General features: G+C 46.0%; 1 protein-coding gene across 1 annotated transcript in view; it reads right to left on the reverse strand.

Annotated features, from left to right (window-relative positions):
* Nucleotides 1–485: 485 nt before the first annotated feature.
* The window catches only part of THRA (thyroid hormone receptor alpha), a 678,981-nt gene continuing 661,782 nt past the window's right edge, over nucleotides 486–17,684 (reverse strand). The window contains exons 8-11 of the mRNA XM_069237417.1: nucleotides 12,513–12,718; nucleotides 4,870–5,013; nucleotides 2,853–3,111; nucleotides 486–1,768 (exon numbers count right to left, since the gene is read on the reverse strand). Coding sequence (XP_069093518.1) covers nucleotides 1,518–1,768; nucleotides 2,853–3,111; nucleotides 4,870–5,013; nucleotides 12,513–12,718 — 860 coding nt within the window. The 3' untranslated portion in view covers nucleotides 486–1,517. The remainder of the gene's footprint in view (nucleotides 1,769–2,852; nucleotides 3,112–4,869; nucleotides 5,014–12,512; nucleotides 12,719–17,684) is intronic.

The raw sequence follows: 17,684 nt of genomic DNA on the forward strand, positions 1-17,684 counted from the left end.
CACTTGCCAGTCCCACAAAGGATTCTGCATTTCCCTTGATGGTGGCTGACCATCTCACAGTGGAGCCTGTCGGTTTCACAACGGTGCTTCCCTGTTCCACGATGGACCCTGCCTGTTCCACAAAGGATCCTGCCCGTCCACATTACAATGGAGCGAGCTGGTCGAAGGAACGATGGACCACTGCTGATCCATGATGGAGCCAGATCATAGCACAATGGAGCGGGTCACTTTCGCAGAGGTCCCTGCCTGTTCCATGAGGGAACCTGCTCTGCTCGATGACTAAACAGGGATGGAGAAGAAAAAACATTCAGGACCACGGCATGCCGTGGGATGATGGCCTCAGATCCAGGATGACGTCTCACGCTCTCCTGGTCATACATTCGACTTCCTTCCTTCTATGGCTGTGCCAGGACAAAGGAAGGGTGCCAAAGGTGCTTAATTAGTGGCTCTAACAAAGTGCTTTGAAATTTAAGTCATCCTTTTTTGGGGTGCATCACACAGCGAAAATGAAAATCCAATTGATTGTCTCGGTGCATAGATTTTTATGACGGAGATGCACAGAATTCTGGGGTTAGGTGTGATGGGGAAGGTTGGGGGATTCTATTTACTTTGAGTATTTTGGGTCTTTTTGACATGAGAAGCTTTGCTTCTGAGAGGCCAGGCTAAATGACTCTACGAGCCTTCTGGGACAGGAAGTCAATCCTACTTTATGTTGTTTTTGGCGTTTTCATTTTTTTAGAGTAAAAATAAAATATTGGAGGGGCTTGGGGTAGCCTTGCTTCCCAAATTCAAAAACAAGAATACAAAAATAGTTAAAAAGACATGGGAAAAAAAACGTTTTGGGTGATGTTAGTGCCTGCTGTGCTCGAAGGCTTTTCACATACATATGGAAAGGAACTGACAATAGAAGTAAAACAAAGATCAGAGTATTAGAGGATTTTGGCAGCCATCTTCCATTGAGGGTATTCTCCATTACTGACATGGAGGCACTGGTGTTATTACTGTAGCTTCTATATTACTTAGGTAAGAAAGTGCGATGATTTATCTTTCACCAAAAGATGGTCATAAACATAAAACATATGTGTTTCTTTTGATTTAAATCGGTTTTCTTACCCAAAAATATATAAAAAGTAACTCACAGCCGGCCTGCCATTGTAGCAAGTGGGAGTGCCCGTATTTACAAGATGGCTGCCATGCAGCAGAGGGTGCCAATGTGAGGAAGTTGCACACTGCAGCTCACATTTCTATATAGCATCAATGGCCTCTCCTTGCCTCCTTCCCGAATAACAGAAGCAGCTAATTTGAATGGGCAGCTCTCCTCCTACTGATGTCTTGTGCAGGACTGGGGTACCGGGTAACATGGGGAGGGTGTAGTGGGCTTCATCAGCAACTCTGTAGAAAGTCTTTTAAGCCTTCAAGAGTCTTATTTTTGTCTTTAAATAAAAACAAAAAAAGAAGTCATCAAGAAAATAAAAATTCAAGAGGAGGGGGCAGCCTGGGTGTTTCCTTTGGGACCCTCAGACTTCCTGGTCTTCGAACACCTCAAGGAACAGAGGTGGAAAGAGCTCTGTGGGGCACTCCACCTTCATGTGCAGGAAGCGGCTGGCGTGGCAGGCCCCGATCATGCGCAGGTCCGTCACCTTCATCAGGAGCTTGGGCCAGAAGTGCGGAATGTGGTGCTTCCGGTAGTTGATGTAGTGTTCGAAGGCGAGGAGGTAGGTCTCTTGGCATTTCTCCACCTTGTCGACGCAGGTCAAGCCGGAGCGATCTGAAGTGAGAAACATAACCAGCATCAGCAGTGCTCGGAAGCAAGCGAAACAGACAACAGGCAATAACAAGCATGGGCTGGATGGCTGCCCGACTCTCCACACTTACGATGAATAAAAGCATAAACAGAATGATTCGGTAGTTTGAGTATTGATTCATCTCTATCTTAGTCTCAGGTCGGTGGGCTTCTGGGGCCCCTATACCTTACTTTGGATCAAGGCCGGCAGGAGACTTTAATATGATGGAGCATCATCCATTTTCATGCATAAAGTTTCTTTGCACTACGAAATCATTATTTTTAGATTTCTTAAATTCACTTATTTCCCTTGACAGGACCATTCAATCCTGTTCTTTGACTTGTCCCTTTGTCCTGGTGATGACCCCTAAATAGCTGAAGGGTTGAAACGTTGTTGACTTACAAGTCAGTAACACTAGGAATCATATGTATCGGTTAGATATCTAGAAGAATCCTGACTGAACCAATTCAGCTATACCTGTACCCCTTGGTCTTACATCATTTCTACTTTGTACAGACATCAACTTTTGTTGAATTGCACTTACATCACTATGTGATCACGTTCATTATGCAACGCTGTATTGGGAATTACCTGAAGAAGCAAGTTCTTCCTCAAACTTTTGGAGATATGTTTTGAAGTTGCATTTTTTTATCTTGACTTCCACGTTAATTGATTGATTGCTGTTATACCCCGACTGCTGCTCTGTGTTTATGAAACCACAATGAACCATTGTGTTATTACAGTGCCTTAAATTAAAGCACTGGGTTTACCTTGAATGCACATGATCAGCTCCTAACCTGACCTTCTCTCCATATATACAGTTCTGGGCCTTCACATTACTGCACCAATACATCCCTGATGACATCTTTACTATAAAGTTACAGTTAAGTGCCTTGCCACTCTCACACACTTAAAACGTGTGTTATCCTTATCTTACATCTCTGCACCTTGCCTTAACTGTACACTGCCTACTTGGCAAATCTTTTCCCTCTGCAGCTAAGTACAGGGTGACATCTCCATCTGTGCTAGGCTCGGTGACATGGAAGGGCGCGCATGAGGGAGACATACCTGAGGACATGAGCAGCACAGCCTGCAGCAGAGCCACCTCCGTGTCGTCCAGATTGAAGGTTGAGAGTGACTTCCCGAGGTCAAAGATGGCGTCTGACACCACTCCGAGACCGCCGTTCTTCAGCTGCTCCCGCTTCACCGCCATCTCCCCGCTTAGTGTCAGAGTCTCGCTGTCAGGGTCGTAGCGCACTGCGGCCCGCAGGGACATGATCTCCATGCAGCACCCTTTTAGAAGGATAATCTGATCTTCACAAGGCAGCTAGTTAAGAAGGAGAGACAGGGCACGATGGTGAGGACAGAGAGGGTGAGACGTTGGCCTAAGTGAGACAGTGACTAGGCAAAACGGAAAGTTGGAAAGCAAGTAGCGGAGAGTGTGAGGGTGAGTGCCATGGAGAGGGGGGCAAGTAGGACTGCTTGAGAGACAGAGGAGGAGAGTGGGTGTGAGGACAAAAGCAGGCAAGACTGAGGTGGTAGAGCAGGTGTGAAGGAGGTTGGAGTGGGTAAAACAGGGAGAACATGCCAGAGGGTGAGGGGGATGAAGTCAGGGTTAGAGTTGAAAACAGGGTCAGGTAAGTGACAAAGTGCAAGAAGGTGAGAGGGGTGGGGCTGGTGGAGAGCCTGAATTTGAAACTAGTCAAGCTCAGGTGAAAACAAGCATGTGGGTGAGAGTGGACAAGTTTGTGAGACAAGTGATAGGAAGAAAAACAGAGTGAGCGGGCGAGAGGATGAAGCAAGTGAGCAGCTGAGAGACTGATAGCATGGGAGAGCAGCAGGCGGGTGAGACAAGAAAAGGCCGAAAGACTGGTGGAGTGTGAGGAGGACAAGACAGTAAAACAAGTAAGAGGTGGAAAGACAGCAGGTGTGAGTGAGTGTGTGAGTCTGTGAAGAGGGGGTCAGAAAATAGGTGATAGTGACAGTGGGTCCGTGAGGGAAAAAGCCCCCCCAAGAGGGCTGAGAGTCAAAGCAGGCAAGAGATTCAGGAAAGAAAAAGTAGGCACAATGCTGACAGGGCAGGGTTGGCTGAGCAGACGTACTGCTGGCGGTGGCTGAGCAGGCAAGAGGATATTGGCGTCAGGTGGGACTTTTGGAGTATATGTGGTGGAGATGGTGTGTTCAATGGACATAGCCGGGGGTGAGTTTGGTTGAGCAGATGTGCTTGGGCGAGGTGGGTTGAGAAGATTCACCGGTGGCGCTGCGATGAGCAGACACAAGGAATCAGCGAGTAGTATTAAGTAAATGAGATGAGGGTGGTGCATTTAGCAGACGTACTAGGGGATCGTGGGTTAAGCTGTGCCTCACCTGGGTTGGAGGAAACACTGGGCGAGGTTGGTGTAGGGTGAGGTGGAATCAGTAGACATACTGTGGTGAGGTGGGATGAGCACACGAACATTAAGAAAATGGATGCTTGTATCAGTATTTACAAGGTGGAGGCTACCGGTCGTAACCTTCCACACTGCTTACTATGTATGGTGCCAACTCTGGAGGCACAAGCACATCTGCTCTTCTACAGGCAATACTGTGTGCCATGCGTGTGTGCTTCCATGGCTGCTCCTGAGTGCCGTACTTGGGAAGGTTAGACAGCGTTTTACAGCACCAGAGCTGCCACAGATGCTTATTGGGAAGGGCTTTTTGCCAAGAAAAAAGCAGTGATCTCTGTTAAAGGCATTGACAAATAGTGTTGGCCAACATTGGCTTTAATCCCCATTACCTTTTTAATAGGTGAACTGCACATGTGGCCAAGAACCATTTTGAATCAAATGCAAGTCATTAGCGCACAAAATTAATCAGACCTGACTTTTAACAAGGAATTGCCAGTGAAGTGTTGTAAACGATGAATGCTTGATAGTGCAGTCCCTTTAAATCAGACTCAATCAAAGTTTAAAAAAAAAAAAAAAAAAAGGAGTACTACTTTGAATTTTCCCAAACATCTTCAAAAGAGTCATACAATAATGGTGGCCAATTGGGAGTTTTGCATTTCCCACTGTTGCTTTTTCTGAAAGCCTCTGACACAACTTACCTCAGAAAACATAGGTAATTTTTTGGCAAAGTCCACCACCCTGGTGATGGCCGGGGTGATAATTTTTGTAAACTCGCTGAACGCCTCCAGGTCCACCTTGTCACCATCTGGCACAGACATGGTGCACTGCCCGATGGCATCAGGCTGCAGGGAGAAGAGGGCAATAAGACATTGGATTTTGGGTGGCAGAGTGTTCATCAATTCATTAATTATTATTTGAAGATCTTCCTCAATATATGAAGGGTGCAAAAGAAGAGCGCACTACAAAAATGACTAGGTACTTACCTGCAAGATGGGTTCAACTCAATGCTCAACGATTGAGGCTGGTATAAAACAACAGAGACAGAAACGGCTAAAAAAATACACAGGGAGCATCTGTGGTAGGGACTTAGGTGGTCATTCCGACACTGGCGGGCGGCGGTTGCCGCCTGCCAGGCGGGAACTGCCATTTGGCTGCTACGCGGTCAGAAGACCGCTGCCGGCATTCTGACCTTCCCGCTGGGCCGGCGGGCGCTATATGTTAGCGCCCGCCGGCCCAGCGGGAAGGAGGGCTGCAACACAGAAGCCGGCTCCGAATGGAGCCGGCGGTGTTGCGGCCGTGCGACGGGTGCAGTTGCACCCGTCGCGCTTTTCACTGTCTGCTAGGCAGACAGTGAAAAGCCGGCCGGGGCCCTGTTAGGGGGCCCCAGGGGCCCCAAAACACCTATTTCCGCCAGCCTCTTCCTGGCGGTGACAACCGCCAGAAACAGGCTGGCGGGAAGGGGGTCAGAATCCCCATGGCAGCGCTGCTTGCAGAGCTGCCATGGTGGATTAGCCCAGATGGGGCAAAATCGGCGGGAAACCGCCGGCCCCGGTTTTCTGACCGCAGCTTTACCGCCACGGTCAGAATGGGCTAGGAAGCACCGCCAGCCTGTTGGCGGTGCTTCCATCATTCGTGGCCCTGGCGGTCTTAGACCGCCAGGGTCAGAATGACCCCCTTAGTAACGTGTGGAGCTCCAGGACAGAATGCTTCACATACATTCAGGAAAGGCTTGGGCTTCTGCAGTAACCTGGAGCCACGACTAGGGGCACCCTAAACCTGCTGCCTTACCACACTGTAGTCAAATGCTGGCCATGCCTATTGATAACGCCAACAGATGCCCACACCCAATAGGTTCTATATCTAACAGTCTTAGTTGAAATGTTGACTGGATCTGAGACAGGCATTCTACTGCTGCCCGTCATTTGCAAATCTTGTAGGGGTTGTGTGTGGCTTGTCAGCCACTCAATCCGGACCCATGAGGTACCAAGGGACAAAGTACAGCTGGACGTCAGAGAAGACAGACTCACGCATGAGTGCATGATGGAGGGCTTGTAAGTAGACGTGAGTGGGAGTGTGACCTACCCCGACCAAGCCTTCTGTGTTTTGTTCCTCAAAAGGGTCAGTGATGTCCACCTCCTGCTTGGCTCTTCATGGACATCCAAGAGCATCCATGGACAGTTCTTGTGAAGTAGACCGGTTTACCCGTAGAAATGGCCTGATACTAGACTTGGTGAAAAAAAGGTTTTGTAACTGGAAAGTGAGTGACGAAGCCAACCTACTGTGAACTGGTATCCAGGACTCTGGAGTTAACACCAAGGACTGCACCAGTCACTGAGAAGGAGGTGGCCCTGGCTGCTGGTTTAGCCAGACTCGAAAGGATCCATGGTGATGCAAACCAGAGACACTCCCCAGAGGAACTTTGTGAAGTGTGGAAGCTGTGCACTGTGCCTGCCTTCACTGACAACGGACTATCATCCAGCCCCTGTGGCCTAACGGAAGGCGAGAGGAGCGTCAAGCTGGGAGTTGTGCTGAGTGACTTGAGGGAGAAGAAGCCTTCAGTGGTCATGTGTACTACAAGGGGCCTTGCATTGGCTGCTCAAGTAGAAGGAAGAAGCCATGCAGACTGGAACTGCCACTTTAAAAGCTATAACTTTCTAGTAACTGGTTCAGTTTTTGTAGTTTTAAAATTATTACAATCATAAAATACTTGCTGACCTTACCAAATGGGTCTGGGAGCCTTACTGAGTAGTTGCTTGATCCAAGTGTTCTGCTGGTACAGCTTATCCTTAGTCTCTGACGATGCCTTCCATACCGGGTGTCAGAGAAACAGTGTTTACCTAACGAGGAGCTAGATTGGAATGGTGGTGAGAGAATTTGCCCTTTTCAGCAAATTACCCCGCATAGATGTAAGAATAGTTTCTGTAGAGGGAACTGAATAGAAAATAAAGATCCATATTAATGGCGTAGAGCCTTGAAGCCAGCGGTAAAACGTATGCGCTTGAAGAGATGAAACAGAGATGCCATAAACTCTGTGTATTCATTTCCAGCAGGAACTTGGAGTCGATCGAGGAGCTCTTGCAGAAAGATGTCAAGTCTAGTAAGACATGTGTTTTGGGGTTTGCAGTTACATGTGAGGCAGTGGACTTGGGGGTGGGGGAGCCTTACAACAATTCATGCTGGGCATCTTCCTTGAAGGTAAGTAAGTGGGCAAAGTGACAATTCTGAAAACTGCCCGGCTGTCAACTAGGGACATGGCCGACAAGACAGTAGGCTAGGCGTTAGCACCATCACAGCTGCTGATTCTGGGCAGCGTGAACTGGTATGAAGGCCAGCGAGAAAGGCTAAGATCATGGTGAAGGCAGCCTTGGTCCATGTTTTACTGGTACTCAACCTTGTAATCCTGAGATGGAGGCAAGACCTGCAGGTCATAGCAAACGACAGAGTCAAGCGTCTGAGGTATGGGAGTGGCCTTGATTCCGAGACCACAATAAGGTCTTTCAGTTTGTCATTGAAGAGGTAGCGCGAGAATCTGTGAAGTCAAAAGGGGTCCATGCACCTCATTTAAGGTACAAGAAGTGACTCGGTGGACTGATGCCTGTTCCGTGTTGTGTGGAACTGGGCCTGGTCTGAAGTAGCTTTTCATTTAGGGTGCAAAGGGGAGGGAGTGCCTCTCGCATATGTTGCACTGCTAAAGTTATCCTGATGTTTTTCATTTGGGGCTTTACTCTTATATAGGATTGCTCGCTTCTCTCCCTCCCACACCCTAGTTAATTCCCCAGATTAAAATCAATGAGCTGAGTTGCTTAAAAAAAGAGTGAAAGTGTGAAAATGTCACCTCTCTTCTGACTTTCCTTGATATTACGGATAACATTCGCTTTTACTCTGATATTGATGACCTATTTGTCTGGAAGGGAGGCACTTCTCTAGTTACTCTAAATGAAATGTTCCTAAATGACTCACATAAACTAACTGTAGATCGTGGTGCAGGAGACAGAGGGAAGAATTTAAGTATAAAACTGCAGCTTCATTGGCAAAGCTTCAGGGAAGGAACCAGATGACGAGGGCTGAGGATGCAGAAGGTACTAGAGGACCTATTTAGAGGTAGACTGTCACAAACATGGCTGATATTCCATCTGCGGACTGACCAGAACATGTTTGTCATACGGCAGATGGCACATGCGCCACATTTTTGTGACGGAGTACCCTATCCACCAAACTCTAAATAAGACTCTAGGTAAAAAGAGCTTACTGCAGTTTATACTGTAGGATGATGCAGAAGGCTCTAGGTACCAAGGACTAACTGCAGCTTACACTGTAGGAAGACACATAAGGGGCTAAGTAACAAGGACTAACTGCAGCTTACACCGTAGGAAATATAGCAGAGACTAGGTAAAAAGCACTGGCTGCAGCGTCTACAGTAGGGCGATACAGGAGGGGCTAGGTAACTAAATGTAGCTTACATCATAGGATATACAGAAGGGACAGGTAACAAGGACTAACTAGTATTTATCATAGTGTGATACAGAAGGGGCTAGGTGTCTAACTGCAGCTTAGATCACAGGAGATACAGAAGGGACTTGGTAACAAGGACTAACTAGCATTTATCATAGTGTGATACAGAAGGGGCTAGGTAACTAACTGCAGCTTACACTGTAGGACGACACAGAAGGGGCTAGGTAACAAGGACTAACTGCAACTTATATCACAGGAGATTCAGAAGGGGCTAGGTAACAAGGACTAACTGCAGCTTATATCAGAGTATGATACAGAAGGGCATAGGTAACAAGGACTAACTGCAGCTTATATCACAGGAGATTCAGAAGGGGCTAGGTAACAAGGACTAACTGCAGCTTATATCAGAGTATGATACAGGAGGGGCTGGGTAACAAGGACTAACTGCAGCTTATATCAGAGTATGATACAGGAGGGGCTGGGTAACAAGGACTAACTGCGGCTTATATCACAGGAGATGCAGAAGGGCCGGGGTAACAAGGACTAACTGTAGCGTATATCATAGTATGATACAGAAGGGCATAGGTAACAAGTACTAACTAGCATCTATCATAGTGTGATACAGAATGGGCTAGGTAACTAACTGCAGCTTACACAGTAGGACATATAGCAGAGACCAGGTAAAAGGTGCTGACTGCAGCTTATATCATAGTATGATACAAAAGGCTCTAGGTAACAAAGACTAACTGCAGTTTATACTGTAGGATGATGCAGAAGGAGCTAGGTGACAAGCACTAACTACAGCTTATACTGTAGGACGAAGCAGATGGGGCTAGGTAAAAAGTGCTGTCTACAGCTTCTATCGTAGGATGGTAATGAAGGGGCTAGGTAACCAACTCCAGCTGGTAGTGCAGGGCGTTGGAGAAGGCAAGAGCTAAGAACTAACTGCAGCTGGTAGTGGAGGGCGATGGAGAAGGCAGAAGCAACGAAGAAGTAGCTGCAGCTGGTAGTGCATGGAGACACAGAAGGCACAACAACAAATAACTGCTGCTTCTGCTGTAGCCAGGCAGAAAGGGGAAAAATAAGATACACTAAGGGCATCTTTCAGTGTAGGGAGTTCACCTTTTGTGTGCAGATCTGAGACGCATAAGAAATGAAAACGAACTATAGATGTCGATGTTGTATGATAAAGAAGAGTAGAGGTATGAACAAATGCAGCTTCCCTAGTAAAGTTAGAGAGAAGTCCGTGCAGCTTCTAGTAGGGAAGGGAACAGCTTCTACTGCAGAGCAGCAGAGATGGAACCAGGACATCTGGTCCAGGGAAGGAGGATTTCTTTCCGCTGTCTATGATGGATGATGTAGACAGCGCAGCCCTAATGAGGGAACATTTGTCAGGAGCTCAGCTGGCCATATTTCAGGCTTGGCCCAGAGGAGAGCCTTACTTATCATCTCACTTTCAGAAAGAAGGAGATGCTCCCTTCTTGCACTGGGCCAAGGCCCGGTCTTTCTTGGAAGTGTGTGGAACCTGGCAGCCATCGCAAGGGAGGGACCTTCTCGGCTTGGACGGACCCCAGGACACATTAAGGCATCTCCAAGAGGATGCGAGGCAGAGAGTGAGCCAAGCAAATTGAATACTTCCCTCCAGCCTTTGTTAAAAGGAAGAGACACATCTGTGCATTTAAGAAATAAATAAAAGGACATTCTACTGATATGCAATCATCAGATCCCTGGCCACCTATCACGAGCCTCAGTAGAGGGATGTAGGCGACAAAGAGACGTCAAGGGCCTTGTGGAGGACACCACTAGAAGTTTTTCAGGTGCTGCCACGTTCATGCTTCAGGTTCAGTATTTAATATTTGAGTTTATTTCAGTGATGTGCAGACCGAGGCCTGCACGTTCATGCTTCAGGTTCAGTATTTAATATTTGAGTTTATTTCAGTGATGTGCAGACCGAGGCCTTGTGACGAGGTGGGACCACTGTATCCATTGTGCAGCAGTATAATCAATGTATACAGCTCACAGATGCACTAAGGGGCAACAGACAAAAACTCTGCAGTGTGCAGAGGTCTGCTGAATATCTTAACCAACGAGGACTTTACCTTGGCAGCCTCCCTTCCAAAATAAGAAATAATAATAGATGGACGAGGCGGGGCCCAGTAGGGTGATTGTGAACATCACCCCAGGGGATTTTCCTTACTCCACACAACATATACTGGTCACCCATCCCAAGTCACACAGCAAATGATAAGGGGTCCAGTGACAACATCGAATCTAGCCTTACAGAAGTGTAAGCAATAAAACAAGTTTCGAAGATGCCATAGCACCTCCTTTATCATTCTGGGCCTTCGAAGCTGCAATGGTATTAAGTGCACGAAAATACACAAATTTTTATGCGTGCTGTGCAGATGTGCCAACACGCGTGGGGACATCTTTCATACTGTCTTGGCTATGCCTGGTGTAGTCTGAAAATACCCTCAGTACTTTGCAATTGGGGGGAAAAGAGGAATGTAGCCCATTTTCCAAGCACAGCATTCTGCCTATGGGCCAGAGCAGTGGCGTTACAATGAAGAATAGTGGTCTTCAAACATCTTAATGCCGCAACCTCCATATGCAAAGAAAATAAATATTAATCCTGTCTCCCAGAATGACATATTGTTCACAATTAATTATTCTATACAAATTTGGGAGTGCTAAAGATATTGGACAATCCGAACATTGCAAGTCATCCATTTTTTTCATTGCAATTAAAATACATTTTTGTCAAATGCTACAGGCAGCCTAGTCTCTGTAACCTGTAAAAGAAATTGGGGAGGGGACTTCAAGGGTTAAATAGTGCCCCCCGCCCTCTGACACCTACTTCCAGACGGGGTATAAGTGACAAGATGCTACTGAAGGCCCATTACACAGTGGCTCACTGCTTCTCTGTTTTCGCTAAAAACACAGCACTGCTTTAGCATGATGCTCCTCTGTGTCAGTGCCTGGCGCCCCCCGAGGTAAATGCCCCCCCTACACGCTCCCTGCCCAGTTGGGCCTCGTCCCCAGTTTAAGACCTCTGCTCTAAATGGATATTACGTCATGTGATGTCACCAATCAGAAAGACTGCTAACTCGCACCACAGCTCTCTTTAATATCAGACATAATGCAGCTGTTTTGTTGAGTTACTGCATCTGCGTGTACCACTGAAGGAGGCGGGGCTTATTTATTTACTACACAATGCAAAAAAACTAGCTTCTTCTTATTACCATTAATGGAAAATTGTACTAGATAGAGCCGTCTGAAAATAGCCTCTTGCCTGTTTATACTGGTGGCCACAACAGTACTCGCCAGGCCATATAAGAAATGTTTGGGGACAGTGCTTTGAATGGAAAGGTCCAGTCCGGTACTGAGTACCTGCACTTCTTTCATTTGAAACAGAGAGTACCTGCACTTCTCAGCCCTGCTGCGATACACTTAATGGGAGAGTAGCCAGTGCTTTAAATGGGCCAGTACTCTCCGGTACTGAGTACCGGCACTTTTTTATTTTGAGAGGGAGAGTCCGGCACATCTCAAGAAAAACGTAATACTTTTAATTGGAGAGTACTGGCACTTCTTGGAAACAATCGGGTACTCTGGCACATAGTACCTGCACTTTAATTTTTCCATTTCAAGCACTGGGGAGTACAAGCAGTTCTCAGGAGCAAACAGGCACTCCAAATGGTGAGTACCTGCACTTCTATATTTCCATTTAAAGCACTGGTCTGGGGCACTACATATGTTTGATAGGTGAGCACGACTCGCACAATGATCTGTGTCTGCTAAGGGCATTCCCAGCCCCAGCCCCACCCCTCTTTGAGCTCTTCCCAGGGGACACTTTACCACCCAGTTTCCATACCCTAGCGCCTCGACTCACCAGGAACTTGCGCTTCTGCTTCCAGTGGCTGCCCTGAGCGTTGGTGCTGCAATGGGCCTCGGTGACCACGCGGATCAGCTCCCACTCTTCGCTGCTGGGTTCCGGCCGGTGCTGCATGGACTTCAGCATTTCCTCCTTCCGCCGACGTTCCCGGTTCTCCTCGATCAACTTCCGCTTGGCTACCCTTTTGTTATCGTCCAGAACCACTGGAAGGAGATGCAAAAAGGATGAGCGTGGAGTCTGATGGGCGCGAACAGAGTGCAGGGTCAGGAGGAGAGAGGAGAAAAGGCTGAGCAGAGTCTGAAGGAAGGTTGGAGTCCTATGGGCCACCCGAGGTGCAGAGATGAGAAAGGGTTGTGTTGGGGCGTGGGGCGGCCAGGTACAACTATGAGCCACTGAAGACACTGAGGAGAAATGGCTGTGCATGGATGAGAAAGGAGATGATACAAATATGGCAGACCTGCCAACCTGAAAATATGTTACAATGTGTGAGAAGTGGTCGAGGCCTTGGAGGATTGAGGCCTCGTGTAAAGAACCATCAAAGAGGCACTTTGGCCCCATCCACCCACTCCCCCACCATCTGAAAAAAAGTCACTGAGATTATTGCCAATGTCCTGGGATGTTTTCACACCACATTCATCTCCACTGACTGTTTAAAGTCCTGAAAGACTAGCTGGAAATCCATCTTCCCTGCCACCATGTGATATTGGCTCCTCACCTGTTGACAGTTTGAAGCAAGTCGAAATACTGTGACAACACTGTGGCACCGTGTGAGTTGGCATGTCTCCTACGGGCCAGTATAGGTGGCAAAAGGAGAAAAGGATGTGCAGGCACCAAGGGGGGATGACAGAACTATTACAGCGCATACATTACCCAAAAGTACTAGAGCACTTTACAATAAACTAAGATCGCTAAATATGGCCCAAAATGATAAAATAGCAGATCATTGCATAAGGCACAGAATTACAAATGCATGCTTTACAACTGTTCCCTTCACAATTAACATAGATTGTTACATAAGTTAAAAAATTACAAAATATCATAATATAAGGCATGGACTTACACCTGTTTGAACACCTTGCTAACTGGTGCCAAGGCCCAGAAAGAGTAATGCAGTGGCGGTAGTGCAGTAAACCTCAGGGCCATGGTCATAGGCTAAGCCATAATGATGAGAGGGCATGTCCCCTAAGAGAGGAAACTACAGGTTAATGAAGGCGCAGAGAAGAGTAAATGCTGTGTGCTGCCCAGAAGGGAGGCAATATAGCTTGGGTCAGTAAAGGCACAAGAGGAGAAAAGACTGTACGGAGGCCACAAGGGAGGGAGTATACCTAGGGTTGGTGAAGGCCAAAAGAGGCGAATCGGCTGGGCCGGGGCCTGGAGAGTAGTAGTACACTTACGGACCAAAAAAGGCGCAGATAGGAGAAAAGGCTGTGCTACGGCTTGATGGATGGTTATATAGCTATGGGTTAGTAAATGGGCAGTAAGGAGAAAAGGCTGTGCAGCGGCTTTAACGGTGGGCCTGCTAGGTGGTAATACAACCATGGGCCAGCGACAAGGTTGATGGGTGGTAACAGAGGAAGTAGTCGCTGAACAGGAAGACAAGAGTCCAAGCGGGGTCTGAGAGGAAGTAATTCAGTTATGGGTCGGAGAAGAGAAAAGGCTGTGCAGAAGTGTGATGGGTGGTAACACAATTAAGGAGAGGACAAAACTAAGCAGGGGTGCCGCTGTGGGCCCCTAAAAACTGTGCCAGGTAGGACAAAAGCAACCGGAAAATCTAAGTGGATGGACACATCTTTTCCGTGGCAAACATTGCCTCTCGACTGAGGATAGCAAAATCGGTGATTCAGTTGGAAAAGCTATGTCAAGGGTCAGCCAAAAAGGCATCTTCTATATGGTTCCAGCACTCTCCTTTAACACTCCAGCATTTGTTTTTTACTTGGCACACCTCAGATCCTCTCCAGGCATTCTGATCTCTGTAGTCTTAACACGAATCCGATGTTTAATACTGTTCAAGTGAGGGGAGGGGGCTCTGTGCCACACGGCCTTTGTGCGATCCTTCATGGCATGTTTGGAGCAAGAGATAACATTACAGCTAAATCTCAGGCCTATTACATTGATTTACTAGTGTAGGCAAGACCTTATGTCCTTCATTGATACCAAAGCAGTATGACTCAATGGAATGTTACAAAAAAGTGGACTCCAAGCAATCAATAAGAATTATGGAATACTGCTTTGCTTAGCCTAACATCACAGCTAGATTTATACAATCTATGCAGTGTTGTCTAGTGAAAATATGCACAGACACCCAGGTTGTAGCTCTGCATATCTCTTATTCACTGACAAAAACAAAGGTTACAGGCACATTATAGTTAGAAGTTAGCATTTAAAAAAATCTTAGAAATTCACTGGAAAAACACAAAGGTCACAAGGACGATATAGTTAGGTGCTGAATTTACACGCACAGATCCACAGAAATTCAGCTTGTTATTTCAAGTAACTAACTTGTGCCCTATAGAAACGTGGTCCCTCACAATGCATAGTTTTCTCATGAATAATTGTTTTGCAAATGTTGTAGTGATATCATTGATGCCACAAAAGAGTTTAAGAATGATGTAATATGTGGGGTAATTAGCTGTACGGCCAGCCCCCAGTATGAATAAGCTCACTGCAGCACATGGCCTTTGGCTGTGTGCAGCAGGGGGTTGGCCGCAGGGCCTGTCCAGCAGACAGGCCCTCTCACCAAACCCCACATGCATCTAGCCCCACACTGACCCCTTATTTCTCTTTTCGGTTGTATTAACCCTGCACAGGTGATAAACAAAATGGCAGCTGCAACATTTCTCTCAGGTTGCAGCCAGCCAATCAGGGAATGAGGATCTGTGGATCCACTGCCCTGGAACCGCGAAGGGTCCACATCCCTAGATATCTATTTTTCTTTTTCCTTTATTATCTCCGAATCTACTGAGCAGATTTACACCAAGTCAAAAAAAGAGATCTTTTTGGAACAAGATCTAGCTTTCTGGCAAATTTGGTGTAAATTTGTTCAGAGGTTCGGGCTATAGTGATGTTCAAAATCCCTATGGGAAATTGCATTGGGAAAAACATGTTTTGGGTCCCCTCCTTTTTCTCGAACCCCACTTGACAGACCACCCCAAAATGTTCAAGACAGCACCTTAACGAACTAGAATATGAATTTTGAAAATGTTGTGAAGATTCATTAAACGGCACCAAAGTTATGGGCAAAACAAAAAATGTTTTGTCTATGGGAATTAGGTCCTAACTGTAATTACCTATTGGCTATCGCCAGCAGGTAATGAAGGAATATAGCATAATAGTCTTATGCTGAGGTCTGTCCCAGTTGTTAGAGAAAGTTACAGACCCGAGTCACAGGTGAGTGACTTTAGCAACTGGTAAAGACTGAGGCAGAAGAGATATGAGGCTATTAGAACATTCCACCCACTGAAGATAGAATGCTCTAAAATAAACAGGGAGGAAAAGTGAGTCAAGCATTGGCATGTTGGTGCCAAAGTTCTATACCAGGCCATGTATAGGCCTTATGCAACATCATGGTCTTCAACAGAGCTCTCAACACCCCAATGTTCTAACATGCAGTAACTAATCTTGAAAGCTGCTTTGAATTTGGTGAGGTAAGTCCAAAGTGTTTTCAGGCAGGCTGGAGGCAATGACAGGAAAAAGCATAATGTGGTCAGTCAACAATCTGGAATTCGAAAAGTTGGAAACATGACTCCTGATACAGTTTTGTGGAAGTGCCAAAGAAGAAAACTGTAAAGACGGCCATAGCATTTTAGACCTTTCAAAGAAGAAAATGAAAATTGATCTGAGATCAAGATAATGCAACCTCCTCCCTAATGGAAATAAGCGGGCTATAGCAAAATACATAAAGTGACACTGATTGATTAAAATGAAAGTATGATACAGCCAGAGAAAAATGGAAGTTCAAACGTGGAGTCAGCAGAGAAAGCTTGGATTACACTGACCTTAATAGTTTGCAAAAGTGCAGAAAAGCAGCTTCAATGAACACGTCAATGGTTTTGAAAAGGTGGGTTTTCCAATGCATATTACATCAGTTAAGTCTGCAAGGAGAATAAACAGTCTGGAAAAACTAGCGTATCTAACCGTCCATGAAATTTGTAACTACAGATAAAGAAGTTGAGAAACCACGCCAAGACTATTGGCGAAAAAATAAGAGAAGCGCAGGAGATGTGCAACGCTGCCAAAGAGCATTTTGATAATTGTAAACAGAGCATAATTCAAAGTAAACCACAGCAATATGCCTACAGGGCTCCCAGAACAGCTCCACTTATCTGACTAGACAAAACCCTTTGTAAAACATTCCAGGGTGTGTGTGTGTGGGATGGGACTGAAATGACTTGTGGTGGCATTCAATCACTGTAAATCTTTCAGATACTAGGGCACGGTGAAAATGTTCTTTCTGGCTGTTGCAGTGCACTGGTCTCCTAAACTGCAGTCTGGAAGGACAGATCTTGGACCCACTGTTTAATAAGAAACCATTGCTTAGTTCTGGCTTCATACAGACCATGGATGAGAAAATACATTAGTGGAAAAACTCATGTTGACATAACATAGCACATATAAAGGATATATAAAGATCCAAATTAAAATAGGAAAATAACAATAGAATATTATAATCAGAAACCACCATCATTAACTTATGAATTTTTGTTTTCAAAATCACCATGTAATTTATTTCATTACTGGTCTTTTACGAGAGACCTGAAAACTACTGTTCCAGGACGTAAACTAATATAACCTGAGAACTCTACTAGTCCAGCCACATAATCTCATGTAATCGAATACATTTCCTATATATAATCTCATAAAACCTGAGAACTCTCCCATCAACATAATTGTTTCCCAGGTTTTACCAATTGTTAAAAGGCCCGAGGAATAGGCCAGAACTGCAAGTGAGGGCTATAAAGAGGGAAAGAGCCCATAACAAGCGGTATAGCCTGAGGCAGAAGGGCTATAAGGTATCAGAACATTCCATTCACTTGGGTACAAAGTTCTAAGTTAAAAAGTGAGGAACAGAAAGACATACTAAAAACAAGAAAAAACTAGTGAACAGGCATAATTTATCCGTCTATGTCAGATCTGGAACAACATCCCTGAATCCATCAGGACCACCTATAT

This window comes from Pleurodeles waltl, chromosome 6 (genome assembly GCF_031143425.1).
Source record: "Pleurodeles waltl isolate 20211129_DDA chromosome 6, aPleWal1.hap1.20221129, whole genome shotgun sequence".
Classification (NCBI taxonomy): Eukaryota; Metazoa; Chordata; class Amphibia; order Caudata; family Salamandridae; genus Pleurodeles; species Pleurodeles waltl.